We start from the raw sequence: 14,891 nt of genomic DNA, 5'->3' as shown, positions 1-14,891 counted from the left end.
AGACATATTTAAGTATTTTAGAATTTAAAAATGTATATATGAAGGGGGAATAAAGTTGATTTCTTACACCTTGTTTTTTCATATGTAAAGATTAGAGAGCAATCGTGATTTTGTTTAAGCCCATGTTAATAGTATATGCATAGCTGGGATTTAAGAAAGACACAACGGTTTGAAATCTTCAATTTTGAAATTCCAAAACTAACGAGACATTGTCCGACTACATGGAACCACACTGTTCTTGCAAGAGATTCCTTTATATTTAATAACGCTCCAAAGAATAAAGCCACAAACATAGTAAAAAAGGAGAAATAATCTTCATGTTTATTTATTATAAAAGAAAACAAGAGTTAAACTTCCAGTAGACTACCTTCGATTGCATACATAATTGGAATGAAATCACATTTTGATTTTACAAAATGCTGCATTTCAGACCTTGAGAAACAATTATATAACTTTAAATATGAAATATCCATCATACTGTAACTTTTTCTATGTCAGATTCTCGCCAATGTCCAACAGAAGGATAAGATTGTGGGAACAAGAAGCTATCTCATCGTTTTATTATGCTCCAGACACAGCATTAGTTCTTATACGCAATTGCCCTCTTGTACGGTTAGCTGGAATCTTCCACAGAAGTAAACCTGAAACGTAATCAAATCAGCCAAGTCAGCATATTAATTTTTATATACAGCCGAAACAGGAACATATAGAAATTGATTTGGTGACTGATTTCTTTTCTTTTTTTAAAAACAAAGAGTTCTGGTTTACGTAATTCAATGGAAATGCTGTCAAGGACATTCTGCAGTAATATACTAATACAAGTGGACATACAAATATATAAAGAAGAGATAAGAAAAAAGGATTACGAGAGAGACAACAGAGCTCCCTTCACTCCAATATAAAAAAGAAGAAGGTAACCACGTCTCCCAGGTCATGCAAACCCTTAGCCTGCGCAAACTTTATTACTTTAATCCTGCGCAGCCAGGGGTATTCATGAACTAGCAGCCGTGGCCTACCATCACCTCCTTTTACAACAGGAGTGAAGAGAGCACCATTACGCCTAACCAGAAACCCTACTTTATATTAAAATACAAGAAAACCATATAAATATTCTAAATTTCCACAGCCTACTGGCTTGGTACCACCACACTTTTCGAGTGAAGTATGCCCCTCAGAAAGCTATTAAGCAAAAAAAAAAAAAAAAAAGGAAAAGATAACAGAAACAACAATGGAGAAGAAAGAACTGATCGCAACTTGCAAGGCTTATGAAGTAGAGAGGCTCATTATATAGGCTAAGGAATGGGATCGAGGTTCCATCTGTATCGTTCATTTTTGAAATAATATTAAACATCTGTTGATGGGATTTTCTTTCTTTAACAGTAGGGAAACCTCTCGATAATTGGTACCTTTATTTTGCAACTTTCCATTAACGTGTTTAGGTGATTGGTTGGGTTGGTATATGATTAAGGATTATATATGGCAATTTAGGTCACAGACCATGGCTAATTGGCAGCATAATTTCAGGGTCCCATTTTGCTAATTATTTTTATTTTATGAGAAGCTGCGTTTGTCTCTGCCGTTTTATTGGTAATGTTTCCTCTTTCAATAGAAAAAGAATTATATAAAAAAATAATGAGTGGAAACGGTGCACCATAATTATTCTCTGTTCTTACAAAATTACTTTAATGTATCAGAAAATCTTACTTAAAAGACAAGTGCTCTAACACATAATGTTTTTCTCAGCCATTTTAGTTATTGTATGCTCAGACTGAGAAGCTCAGTGGTCCAGTACATCCATAAATTTCTGTGTCACCATGACCAGACTTTGAATATCACCACTTTTGCGAGAAAATCATATGAGACTATGCAATTAACCCTACTAAATCTTGTTTTTGGTGTAGATAATGGACAACTGATGCTAACTCTTAACCCTAGAAAATTGACCCCTAATTGTTCATGCAATACTCTGTCTTCTTCATCACATTCTCAGTTTGCGCGAGGTTACACTGTAAATAAATTAAGATGTTTAATAAGGTAGTGGCGTCTCTGTCACTTATCAATCAACAAATATCTCTGCGCCATTACACACTTTAGTCCCTGCTTATTTGTTTATGGTGGGGATAGTGGATGATTTCTTACGTGTATAGTCTTTTATTTCTTTCTTTTTGAAATGAGATGCTGTTTCTTTTTCTTCTTTAATCCATTGAAAGAACCAACTCAGGCATTTTTTTATTCAGCCAAGTGATGTCGATTCGAGTTTCTGGTTTACTTTTGATTAATTTAGGTCTCGGTGAAAGTACAGTATTGCATCATTTAGCATGATATATACATGTATTCTTTTGTAGTGGTCAGAAGCATGCAATTACTGATTTAATGATATATAATTAACCCCTTACACACCACATTTAGAGTTAGGACTACATAAAATTGCAAAATTATCTCTAATTGATGGAAATCTAATTTTTTAAATAGGTTAATTAAACTCTTGGATTAATATAATCTTAGTAATTAAAGCACATAAAAAATGCTATTAACTTATTTTTCTTAATAATTAAAGATCATAATAATCCAATAATTGTAGGGCATATGATGTAAGTAATTCATCATTTTGCAACTCTTTATGGGTAGTGATGGAATAAAAGATATAAACTTAAGATGTTTCTGCAATTTTGAAAAATGTGAGCAAACTAGTAAAACCCTTTTAATCTTAGATTAAAATTTGATCAAATGATTTTTGGGTAAATTGGCTCAGTGGTCAGCATAGTTTGACCATCGTTTTAAGATGGTCGCACGATCTGAATTTCTTTGTTTAAAAAATTTTCAGACACTTTAATACACAGTTTCTTTTTTTAGCCAATGGCGGCCAATCAAAAATATTTTAGGCGAATTTAAGGTGACGTGATGTTTGGAGGCAGAATATTTCTAGAATATCTGCCACTAAACGTATCATTATCATATAAATCCTAATTTAACTAATGAATCATAGTCATTAGTGGAGTCAACATATAATTAGTCTAATATAATATTATAGATTATGTTCAATTTGTAAATAGTATAGTGCAGGGCAGTAGTTTTAGTGTTTATATTGCAAAGAGGTCCTTACATTCTTTTATGTCGGTGTTAATGCGTGTGATTTAGTTTTAATTGACGAAAGACACAAAACAATAATAAGAAAAACGAGGGGAAGACGCACGACTATTAAATTGGTTTTAAGATCTATGAGTTTAGTTTTAGGTTAGGATAATATCTTAAATTAAATTTAAAATGCTATTTATATATTGATGAATACATACATTAATAGAAATAAAGCAATATAGGTATTAATTGAATTTACAGTAATGTATATAAATACAAAAATACCAACAACTGTTAAGAAAATTAAAAAAAAAAAAAAAAGGCTATTGATCATAATATCATAAAATAGAAAAGGAAAAAAGAATCTAAAAATATATAACTTCCATGCCTTGAGCCTACTAATAGTAGTAACCTTTGACTGCTGCTACTGGTCAGGTCAACCTTAAATCTTTCAACAGCATATGCATCAGCAATGGCTAGTATCATCATCATCATCATCATGCTGCCTACTGCGTCCTTAATTTTATTTGCAAAATGCTTCTCTATTTCTAGAAATTAGAGATACCCTGAAATTAAAAGGACAAGCCTCCTCCCTTGCATTGCTCGTTTTTGCTTATTTGTATGCAGGCTTCATCCCAATTTCAAAAGTTGGATTTGCCATATCCAGTCTTATTAGATTCCACATCATCTCCTCCCACAGTCCTACTATTTCTTTTAACGCGGCATATGTCCTAATCTACAAATTTCTGAAACAGCTATCATCTTCATCATCCAGCTTATCTTTGTCTGAATCTACAAGTTCATCATCTTCTTCACTATATATCATTTTCACAATCTTCTTCACTACCAGCATTTTTACTGTAACTACTTCCACTCCCACTCTCGAATTCCCATCTACATCATTAATTTGCACTTTCAGTACTTTTAAGCTGGAATAAAAACATGCGTAATCCTAGAATTTCAGTGAACTGTCCTTCAACCGACAACCATTGATCGCTTACCAACTAATACTGATATCAACGTGTGTCAGAAAGTATGGATAATGGATTCATAATAACCAAACACCACATTAACCAAAATAAGGGAGGGCAGGTTAGAAACGACAATGCTCCAAATGCAGACAGGATAACCGCAATGATTACTTAGATGTTAGATATGTCTTCAAATCACATGATGTTGCTCGAGATGAAATGACAGGTATTTAGATTTATGGAATCCATTTTCATAGCCCGTCTCCAAAAGAATCAAATGTCTCCAAAGCTTCCTTGCAAGAAATATTTGATATGACTGAAATAACAAGCTTTCTCAGAGAGAACTTTTCAAGGTTCAAGAGGGACTACATTTCTAGCTCATTCATATCATAATGAAAGTACTAACACATTTTCCATCTACAAAATTAATTCCTAAATTTACAAGTGCAGAACTAACATACCATCTGCACAGAAACATTACAGAACAGAGCGTGTTAGAAGAAAGTATCTTGACTGCTACTTGCATACAAAAACTTCGCTCTGAGAAAGCTTGTTATCTCAGGCATATCTAATATCTCTTACACGGAAGCTTTAGAGACTTTTGACCGGGATTTCTCACCCTCCAATCTCGCTTCAAACAGCTTTGCCTTCAAAGTATTTTCCTTTACACCTCTAGGCAATTGCAGAGAAGATTCTGATTTTTCGAATTCTGGAGATGCCAATTTTGACATCCACTTCTGTACTGGACTTGCATGTCCCGCAGAAACAGGCTCCACATAAGAATCTTCTTTGATATCAACTTCAGGGTGAATTTTATCACCTTCAGATGACATGGAATGATTTCTGACTAAGTTATCCAACTCATCATTTAAGTTGAATCTTGCATGCAATCCAGCTAAGCGACGACCCTTGCTATTTTCCCTTGACCCAGCCATTCTCTTCATACGATCTGATTTCATTATTTCCTCAAGCTGAGCTCCCGAAGAAATATTACCTCGTCGTTTAGAGCTGCTTATACTTTGTCTTTTACCTGCACTCTTGTTTAGTTCAAAACGTGAATCGCTATCAATAGAATCTCCTTCCTCGGCTGCATCTTCAGGTGCACTTACAGCCTCATTTAATGGAAAGGACTCCCGTCGTGACCAATTGTTGTTTCTGGCTTCAGTAACAAAGCTACCATCTTTCCTCAATCCATTGGAGTGTCTAGCTTCGAGAAAGGTTTCTATATCTAGACTTAACTTGTCAACAATTGTATTCTTTTCAGCACAATTATTTTGAGCTTCTGCTAGTCTCATTTGCATTCGCTCATCAAGCCATGCTTCTGAAATGTGGAGAACCAGGCGATCAGGCTTTCCCCTATCAATATGATCCAACTCTGGTTTATGCCTAAGGGATCGCACTTCTTGTTCATAATCTCTTATTCCCTTAGCAAACTCATCACACAACTTTTCCAACAAAATCCTTGCTTTCCTCTCTCTTTCTAGTTCTTTTAAGGCACTGGAGAAAGCACATTTGACTTCAGAAAGCTCTCGAGCTATCTTTCGGTGCAGGCTCTCTGAGTGCTTCCTTAACTTCCTCTCATCTTCTAGCTCTTTTCTTGCCGACTCAGTGATAGATTTTATTCGATCTTGCTCCTTATTTTTCCTAAGGTAATTATTTTCTGAAACTTGTTTCATTAAGTCATCCATTTCCCGCCTGCTAGTTTCTTTCTCTTTTAGCAACTCCTTTATCTGTGATTGAGAATGGCCTAGTTCCGTTTTCAAAGATTTCAACAACGACATATTGCATGATTGCTTCTCTTCAAGACTCCAAATCCGATTGAGTACCTTGAGCAATTCTGCTGACGTCTTAAGGCTATAACTTGATTCCCTTATCTTGCCCTTAGAATTTAAAGAACTTGAAGGAGTCCTTAGAGGTTTATATGGCGCTACCTGTGAAGAAGAAAGGCAATATCAATAAAACAGCTCTGCCACTGAAGGGAAGCACAAGGAGAACAGATGTGTAATAATGATGTGGGATTAGCTCATGTATATTTGCGTGCCGTCACACTAAATCAGAAAATTATAAATAAAATAGCATCTCTATGTCATCTTCCAAGTTTGATAACCAATATATCCTTGGATCCTTGAAACAAAAAGAGTTATTAGCACTACTGAATAACATATTTCACGCAGCACATCTTCTTTAACTGATGTATCTATCTATTAACATCATCAAGCAGCCATATGCATTTTTCAAGAGACTAAAATAATAAAGATAATATATTTTAATGTCTCCAAGTTGAAACTAAAATATAATTAACAATAGTGTGCGATGCTATACTGTTGTCTTGATTTTGATAGCAGAGAGACAAACGTTAAAGAAGATGAGCTATCCAAGTTATATCTTGCAAGTGTCATAGCTCATAAAAACAAGACAACATTTTTCATGATACTAGAATTAGAAAGATAGTATATATAATTATCTCCAGGGTAAAACTAAAATATAATTAACAAAGTGTGTGATGCTAAACTGTTGTCTTGATTTTGATAGCAGAGAGACAACCACTAAAGAAGATGAGCAACTATATCTTGTAAGTGTCACAGCTCATAAATGAGACAATTTCCAAGGAAAGCCTCCTGCTCTACTGTAAATATAGTTAAAAAAAAAAAAAAAAACATATGGAGCTCCAGTGCTGCATTTGAAATTGCAAAAGGACTTGTAGAAAGCTCCACCTTCAAGTTTATTGATTTTAAATTAAGTATAATATGTTATAAAAAAAAAAACTTGTACACGAATATGAGCAAGGAGACTACTTTGTTACCTCCATTAAGCTGCCACAACTTGAAGAAGATAGATGTTTTGAAGCATGACTGTTTTTACCAACTGATCGCCGGTGTTGCATCAACGATTGTGTCACATGTTTCCTTGAGGGACTTGCGCTTGCTGGCTGGAAATATGAAAGAGTAAGGATCAACCATTTGAAAATAGTACTCAAGATACAGATAAAATGGAAATCAATTTATTGTTCTATCATCAAAGATTAAAAAATTGAACATCAAGCAGGAAATATGAAATTTTTACTACCCAAAAATCGCAGATGCTATTAAAATAGACAATGGATGCTTATATCCTGTCAGACAGATTTTTACATACTTACAACCTATATGATAACCATGATTAAAGCTACTTGGACGAAATATTAGCACTTAGCAAAATCACACCTAAAAGGAAGAAACAAAGTAGCCAGCCAGATACATACTTTTGTAGCCAAATAAAATCAAGAAGGAAAAGAACCCCACTGCCACTGGCATATGATACACTTCCAAAGAAGAATAGATACTTCTCACAGCAACATTATGCATAAAGTAATTGTTGAAATTGCATGAATCCACTAACACAGGTCATAAACTCAATTGTAGAATGCGGTACCAGCAGTTGGGAAAATGTAGACCGCCTGAACTTAAATAAGAAACCTTTCTATCAAATGAAACCACCAAATCAGGAAAATAGATAAAAGAAATCTGTTCAGGGACCACCAGCACCAGAGATGGTAATTATAAGTACAACTAAATGTGGTTTTTTAAACAGCAAGTCTAAAAAGGTTAATTACAGAGCCACAATATCCAAGAAAGTAGAGAAACAAGCAACCAAACACTTGACTGTTTCTGCATATCAGTTAATCGACTAAGCAACTCTACAAAAATCCTTTAAAAAGAAAAAAGAAAAGAAAAGAAAGCAAGCAAAAACCAGAAGCATTATTAGCGGAGTAAAAGACCAGAATTAAGAAGAAAAAGAAAAGGCAAGATTGAAAAACCTGATGAGGTGGGTGATTAGGAGGTTCCACCAAATGAGAAGGAAATTCAAAGGGCTTCTTTTTCTTGTGGTAGCGAGCCCCTCTAGGACGAAGACTCTTGGTCATTTTAGAAAGTGAAAGTTGAAGGTGGGGCTGAATCTCCCAAAGATTGGCACAAAGTTTTCTAGCAGAAACACCAGTGTTGGTATTGAGGAATTCCTGAATAGGGTTGTTGCTGCTACTGTTAGTTCCAGCCAAAGAAGAGAATTCAAGTCTCCAAGTAGGTGATGGAGTAGACGGGCCTCCTCTTTTCCCTACTATCAGTACCATATCTCGTTTCCTTTCTTCTTTCTTTTTACCTGTCCTTTGTCTATCCTCCACCACTTCCAAACCTTTTTCTTTTCTTTCCATTTCTTTTATTTTCTTTTTTTACTCTTCTTCTCAAACTTCAAAGAGTGGGTTGTTCTCTATTTCCCTCATCTTTTGATCTTTAAGCTTCCATTTCTATTCTCTCATCTGTTATTTCTGTGCCCGCTCAGAGTTTCCAAAGTGTTGGACTGTCGTTCTCTCTCCCTCTCTCTCTGGCCGACTAAATTTTTTTAAAGGATACGTGGCTTTTCTTCGATTATTTTCCTGTTAAATTCTTTTTACATTTTCTTACCCTACGGCTTAGCTTGGCCACCTAAGCTATATAAGGTTGAGGAGGTGGAATTTTGGAATATTGCGACTCCGAACCTCCACCCACCGATTTATTGTTTATCATGTTTTTCATTGTACTCTTTCTGGGTAAAATAATAGTCATTCACATGTTAGCATAGACTTTTTTCCTTTTTTCTTTTCAAGTTTGACACTTGCTATTTGCAAAGCAAAAGCAAAATGTTAGATTTAAAACGTATGTGCTCACTGTTATATTTTACTCTTGTAAGAGTTCTTGGAGTCGAAATAAGTAATCATTCATTCACAAAATAAGTAGGGTTGTTCTCATTTTGTGGACTATATAATTCACAATCTGAAGATTTCTTGAGGCTTTTTGTAAATAACATATACCAAAAAGAAAACCCAAAAGAAAAAGGGTATTGGTGTTAGTAGATAACTGGATTAAGCAACAGAGGCATGTGGCCAACGCATATGCTTATAACTGATTAAATTATAAATAGATTGCTAACTATTTCTAAAGAACGCGTTCATGCAACTAATTAAAACTACTTGCTACTAGTAAAGCTTCAACTGAGTAATTCGAGGTGCTGTAACTTAAAAGATACATGCATGATTAATCCTGTAATGATAGCTAAGTATCTCTCTGGGGACACAGATTACAATAGAATTTTAAGTTATTAACCATGCGGCTTATTGAATAGCGTGAGCAGCAACAGCAAATCACCCGCCTCGGCCTGGTTAGGGGTTTATGTGGTTGGGAACTCTCTTTTTTATGCAGTGGCACCTGACCCGTGTAGGGCTAGGAAACGACTCTCAAGTCCAAGACTTGCTTCGAATTGTCCAGTAAAGCCTGTCAGATACAACCGGACCTTGTTGTGGTCCATACACAGAAACGCCCCTCGTGCAAAATTGTAATAAAGTTTGTTGCTTTGTGTTCTTTTAAGGATGTAATTTCGATCAATTATACTAGTTAGTTGCTCATTCATAAACAAAGAACAATGAACTCGAATCAATTAATCACTACTGAGTTTTGTATTAAATTTTGGCAGATAGAAAAAAGACCACAAGACTCCAAAAATGGACCACTTGATGAATGTATGGTGTAGTGTGGTCCAAAGGGCACGCAATGCTACCCATAAATACTCGCAACATCCCAAATATTTCATCCAACATAAGCAATCATTATATTAACCAAACATTACACCCACGGCTAATAATGAAAGTCATTTACCAAGTTTTATTGCTCGTCTTTTTGACCTTTTGCCTTCTGTCTCTGCTTACCAGTTTTCTCTTACTCAAGTTACATGATTTCTTCTATTGACCATATCAGACAAAACTTGTCTGTCTGGTCCATTTTCTTTGAATTTGGGCTGAAATGCGAACTTAATTTTTTTTAAAAAAGAGAGACTTTAAAAGCCAGGGCCAGGAGGATTGGTCGTAAAAGGCTTTCATCTACTAAACTTACTATGATGGGAATTGAAGAAGAAGACCTGAATGATGACACAATTATGTGAATAATACAAGAACAAGAGCATTTCTGTTCTTATCTCATATTTGCGTGCTCATAATTTTAAATTCACCTGTGTTAAGCGGAAAGAAACTAATGATTAAAATATATTTTATATTTTCCATCTTGGACACGAAAAGAGAAAATTACATTATAAGACCCAAAAGGATATCCATAAGTGACCATAATCCACTCTATTCCAAATACAGAATTAGACCATCACAGATTTTGGCAGGGTAGATCAGTCTTCCTGTCAGGGGGGAAAAGAAAAAAAAAAAAAAAACACAAATTGCAAAATTACGTAATTTATGGAAGAAATAAGAATGCGTAATAGTTGGTGATATGAAAAATCGAGAACAGAGGACGTACGTACCAGTTGCAAATTCCAAAATCCACAGAGTCTTCTGCTAGAAAGGTTTGTTCAAGGAAATATCGGAAGCGAGATGAATATTCTTGTGGCTTTACAGCAGAGATCGACTTTGAATCGTATTGTATTGACTTGTAAATGTGCTCAATGCGCTTGGCCACATTGAACTTCTGATAGAAATCGACTATTCCGAAATATAACATCACATTGAAGCTCTCCGGTTCTTGTTCTCCTACTTCTGTCGTATTTGCTCGGACTGCACGTGCTGGCAACCCTCTGCCGAATTTGTATATGTTACTGCAACAGAAACGAAGACATTGTCAGCTGTGGGTTAACACAATGTACTTTCTGATACCCAAGCCACCTCCCAGGGCTGCATGATCAGGTCTCGAGTTCGAAATACTCTACTGCGGGAGTGCAATACCTATCAGGCTCTTGGCAAGCATCAGCAAAACTCAATTGAGTATCCTCAAACTCCTGTGAAGAATGACTGGAGATAGTTTCGCTATCAATTGAAGCTGTGGGAGAAGAAGATGTAGTGGAGTCTGTGTTCTTGCTGTAAAGACTTCTGCTATCAATTGTACCTTGAGAAGAACCGAAAAAGAAAAAGAAAAAAAAGAATAAGCCTTTGATGTCTGGCCACAAAATTAAGGGCTAAACTGAGTAGCCATGAAATAAGAATTGGAGGATCTTATAGCATGAAAAATCACCTGTATACGAAGTTTGCATAGCTAAACCTATCAGAAGACTGTATTCCATTATGCCCTCTTCCTCTAAGTAATCACAATCAATCTTGATTTGCCTGGACAAGAGAAGACGATGAAATTAAATTAATGCCTAGGGTAACTTTTCTTAATAATACTTTTTCTAAAATCAAATTTTAAAGTATAGCAGAAAAAATTGACTTACTCTAAGAGTTTTTCTCTAACCAATGGATTTAGGTAAAAACAATAATCAAAATCTGAATCCTTGTGTATGGTATACTCATCGACTCTCATTTTTTGAACCTTTCGTCCTCTTGACGAGCCTTTGAGATGATAAACGCAATAGATGTTCATATCAAGCAGAATTGGATTGCCAAAAACAATGAAGTAAACCTGTTCATACAGAATCATGATAACTGATATGAAAATAGTAATAATAATAAAAGAAATATAAAAGAACTGCAGCATCGATTCAAACAGGAGAGCAGCAAACTGTTTCTCTCTGAATCTTGTTTACCTTTAGACCTCCGAACTGTTTAACAGAATGAAGTCCATACAATCTGAGCAATAGTGTGGATTGATTCCTCATCAGATGGCGATGGTACTTTTGAAGAGTATTTAGGATAACCTATACAATGAGAGTTTGTCAGGTTGCTGGTATTTGTAAATAGGAAAAAAAATCAAGCACCTTGGCATATTTCAATTAACTCAACAACAGGATCTGACATTTCTTTATGAAAATTGATAAATCTACTTGATGAACAGAAATAACATTAATTTGCTCACCTTCATTTCAGATTTTCGCAGGGTTTTTATCACAAATTTATTATTGGTTGGCAAAATAATCACCCGACCCGGTTTTCCCGGTGAAGAGACCTCCTTTAAGATGTCCTTTGCACACAGCAACATGGTGTAATCAGCATGATTTATCTTGTCATGCTGTTGTATGTGTCTGGTAAGAAATGCATTATCAAAATTTTTAGCCCCATTTCTCCTTTAATAATAATAATAATAATTCATGTTTCATCATCAAGAAGGCAGAAACCAGAAACAAAATGGTCTGTTAAAAAAAATAAAATTTGAAAGGATTTGATGTCAACGATGCAGGTGATTGCTAATTACAAGAATCAATAGCGTCATGTTTACAGTTCCCTATTACTTAGTCATGAAATTAACATCAAAATAGAATTTTCTAAGTTTACAGAAGAACCGTAAATTCAGAAAATATGTAAATAAGGCATTAAGAAAAGACCTGAAAATTTCAGGACAATAATCTTTCCATTCTAACTCGGTAACTTTGCCTGGGCCGAGATAAGTAGATTCCTCAAGATGATACTGTATCCTTTTATATTGAAAATCTTTGGATGCAACTGGTCTAAACTTCTCGCTTGACTCCGCCATCTACCACCCTTTTTCTTTTGTGAAAGAAAGCAAAATTCTGATTGAAAAAAATAAAACCAGTTGACAGAACGTGATTTGAACTTATCTCAAATAAAACAAAAACAAGATATAAAAACAGAAAATTTCGAAAAAAGTACCTTAATTCGGTTCTTGAAGAACTTCGAAAGAGAAAAAGTGGGTCTTGTGGAATAAATATGGACTGATGAAATGATGTTCTTTATATACGATTCAGCTGCAAAAATAGCTGTAGCGGTTGTACTTTTGTTTTTACGTTTCTTCAAAAATTAGTGATGGCATGCTGTTGTTAGTTTATTGTAAGTGACACTGTTTTTCTGTTATGGCCGTTGGGTTGTGAATCCAAAGAAAAAAGAGAGCATTTGGCGCCAGATTTAGTTAGCCTTTTGCTGGGTTCCTGACCTTTAAACTAATTCAACGCAGGTTAGGGCGTTATTCGTTTCGAGGTTTGCGCGTTCAATCCAGCTTGTATTTTCTTGACCGGTATCGAAACGACCCAATTAAACAACAAATTTAAATTTAAAAGAAAAGAAAAGAAAAAAGCTTTATATCTAAGAACTGCAATTATGTAGCTCAAGAAATTATTATTATTATTATTATTATTATTATTCACTTGTAAAAGAGAAAAAGAAAAAGAAAAAGAAAGCAACAATTAATTAGCAACTATCATGGTACCTCGGCAGTGCAATTTTAGTCTTTACATTTAAAATGTTTTGAATTGTTAGCTTTAATAACTGGTATAATACAAGAAGAGAATAGGAGAGTGAAAATCAGATAGAGGTAAGTTATATTGATCAACACATAACACGATCGAGATAGTTCTAAATGCAGGCCATAGTTACATTTTCTTTGGGAAAATATGCATTTTTACCCCTAATGTTTGGTGTCAAGAGTGGATAAGCCTTTAAATTAATTTTGAAAGCAATTATACACATATATATTAATACAAAGCAGAGGTGAAGTCCTGTGTTTGGGAATCAAATCATGTCAATTTTGGCATAGTTTTCATATCTTTATGATTGAGTTTAATAGAGAAAAGAAAATAAATATAATACCCATAACCCTCTTTCTCAATCTCGACAGCAAGAGGCTTATGGAAACATAAGCGAAAAGGAGAGCAAGAAGAGTACGATGGAGAAGAAGAAGAAGAAGAAGAAAGAAAAGATGGAGAGTTTAATGATGAGACTTTAAACTAGCAGTGTTAAGGTCAACATATCTGATGTTTTATTGTAAAATAGTGATGATGGTCCCACGTACTTGCCACATAAGTAGAGGAAAAACGGTGTTAAGCTAAGGACGAAAGCACAGTCTAATAAGGGGCTTACAATACAATAAAAGATAAAAATTGTATTTATTTGCGCTAAAAGTTAGATTAAGGGTATATTTGTACTTTTCTCCATTTTCTTTTTATAGTAAAACGGTGATTTGATTTGATTAGGAAGGGTTACTAAAGACGTTGGAACTCCAACCCAAACTCCAGGATGCTTTTATTTGGTTGGTGCTTTTGGCCGTCTTCTCTTTCGTCATTTAAATTGATATCACAAGAGAAGAAATCGGCCCAGCATGCGCCTTGTATGTACATTTACCCAATTTACTCTTACATTTACACTGCCAGCGAGACTATTTGGGCTATCTTTTTGCTGCAGACGGCCATCTTTTTCCACCGTATCTACAGAAAGTTTTATGTATAATACACAGCTCGTCACTGTATCACAGAGGGTGTACTTGGTTTTTTTTTTTTAATATAAAAAGAAAAAAAAGAAATTGAAAACAGAGAGATGTACTTGAAATAAGATACGAAAGCAACGTTGCTTAAATCAAATGAATATATACTACAAAACACAGAATGAAAAAGATATTACTGCAGACAGATACAAACAAATGAGAAGATAAAAGCAAATGTGATTACATCTCCTTGTACATAGGAAATGCCAGCCAATTGCACATTTCACAAGGACCCGCAAAGAAGACAACATCAACAATCATCATGACCACTACCCAATTTCATGGGGAAACTTGATAGAACCAGCACCAAAGTTTGTGAAGTCACTGGCATCCAATGGAACCCCATTTCTATATTTTCAGCTTTGACTGCAAAAAGACAACAGAATACATTATTCTGATTTTTTATATGGAGGGGACGGCAGAATTGCGAATTCCAGCGGAGAAGCATTATCCCCCATAATTAACCAAAAAAGCACTCTACCCCAATCAACTTCAACACTCCCAGCTTCTGTACATAAACTCTGAGAACCTACACAGCTATACACATGAATTCTTCACAAAGATAATCAACCGCAAAACCTTTCAACTATTAATACTCCTCCAAATTAGGAAAGAAAAAAAAAACATTGCATAAAGTTTTAATAGTAAGGTGGGCATCTAGAATAATCGATTACCAACCAGGGGGAAAAAAATA

The 14,891-nt window shown here is 34.9% G+C and overlaps 2 protein-coding genes and 1 long non-coding RNA gene across 4 annotated transcripts; all 3 read right to left on the bottom strand.

The window, feature by feature from the left end:
• Positions 1 to 295: 295 nt before the first annotated feature.
• LOC112537565 lies at positions 296 to 1,458 on the bottom strand. The gene is made up of 2 exons (XR_003081299.2): positions 867 to 1,458; positions 296 to 641 (listed from the first exon to the last, which is right to left on the bottom strand). It is a non-coding gene; the product is annotated as an uncharacterized LOC112537565 (long non-coding RNA).
• Positions 1,459 to 4,192: 2,734 nt separating this feature from the next.
• Positions 4,193 to 8,514, bottom strand: LOC8286715 (uncharacterized protein At5g41620). The gene is made up of 3 exons (XM_015729085.3): positions 7,843 to 8,514; positions 6,850 to 6,975; positions 4,193 to 5,977 (listed from the first exon to the last, which is right to left on the bottom strand). Exons 1-3 carry the CDS (start codon positions 8,230 to 8,232, stop codon positions 4,625 to 4,627), a joined length of 1,869 nt encoding a protein of 622 aa, XP_015584571.2. The 5' UTR covers positions 8,233 to 8,514; the 3' UTR covers positions 4,193 to 4,624.
• A 1,617-nt stretch (positions 8,515 to 10,131) lies between these two features.
• LOC8286714 (putative phosphatidylinositol 4-phosphate 5-kinase 11) lies at positions 10,132 to 13,142 on the bottom strand. Of its 2 annotated transcripts, XM_015728603.3 has the most exons (9): positions 12,595 to 13,141; positions 12,309 to 12,494; positions 11,843 to 12,008; positions 11,574 to 11,684; positions 11,262 to 11,449; positions 11,063 to 11,154; positions 10,777 to 10,936; positions 10,359 to 10,649; positions 10,132 to 10,235 (listed from the first exon to the last, which is right to left on the bottom strand). In XM_015728603.3, exons 2-9 carry the CDS (start codon positions 12,455 to 12,457, stop codon positions 10,205 to 10,207), a joined length of 1,188 nt encoding a protein of 395 aa, XP_015584089.1. In that variant the 5' UTR covers positions 12,458 to 12,494; positions 12,595 to 13,141; the 3' UTR covers positions 10,132 to 10,204. The 2 variants fall into 2 exon arrangements, with proteins under 2 accessions (XP_015584089.1, XP_048227270.1); XM_048371313.1 differs by having other exon boundaries at positions 10,132 to 10,649; positions 12,595 to 13,142.
• Between the last annotated feature and the right edge of the window lie 1,749 nt (positions 13,143 to 14,891).

This window comes from Ricinus communis, chromosome 1 (genome assembly GCF_019578655.1).
Source record: "Ricinus communis isolate WT05 ecotype wild-type chromosome 1, ASM1957865v1, whole genome shotgun sequence".
Classification (NCBI taxonomy): domain Eukaryota; kingdom Viridiplantae; phylum Streptophyta; class Magnoliopsida; order Malpighiales; family Euphorbiaceae; genus Ricinus; species Ricinus communis.
The sequence above is the reverse complement of the archived record's forward strand: the minus strand, read 5'-3'. Positions and strand labels throughout refer to the sequence as shown.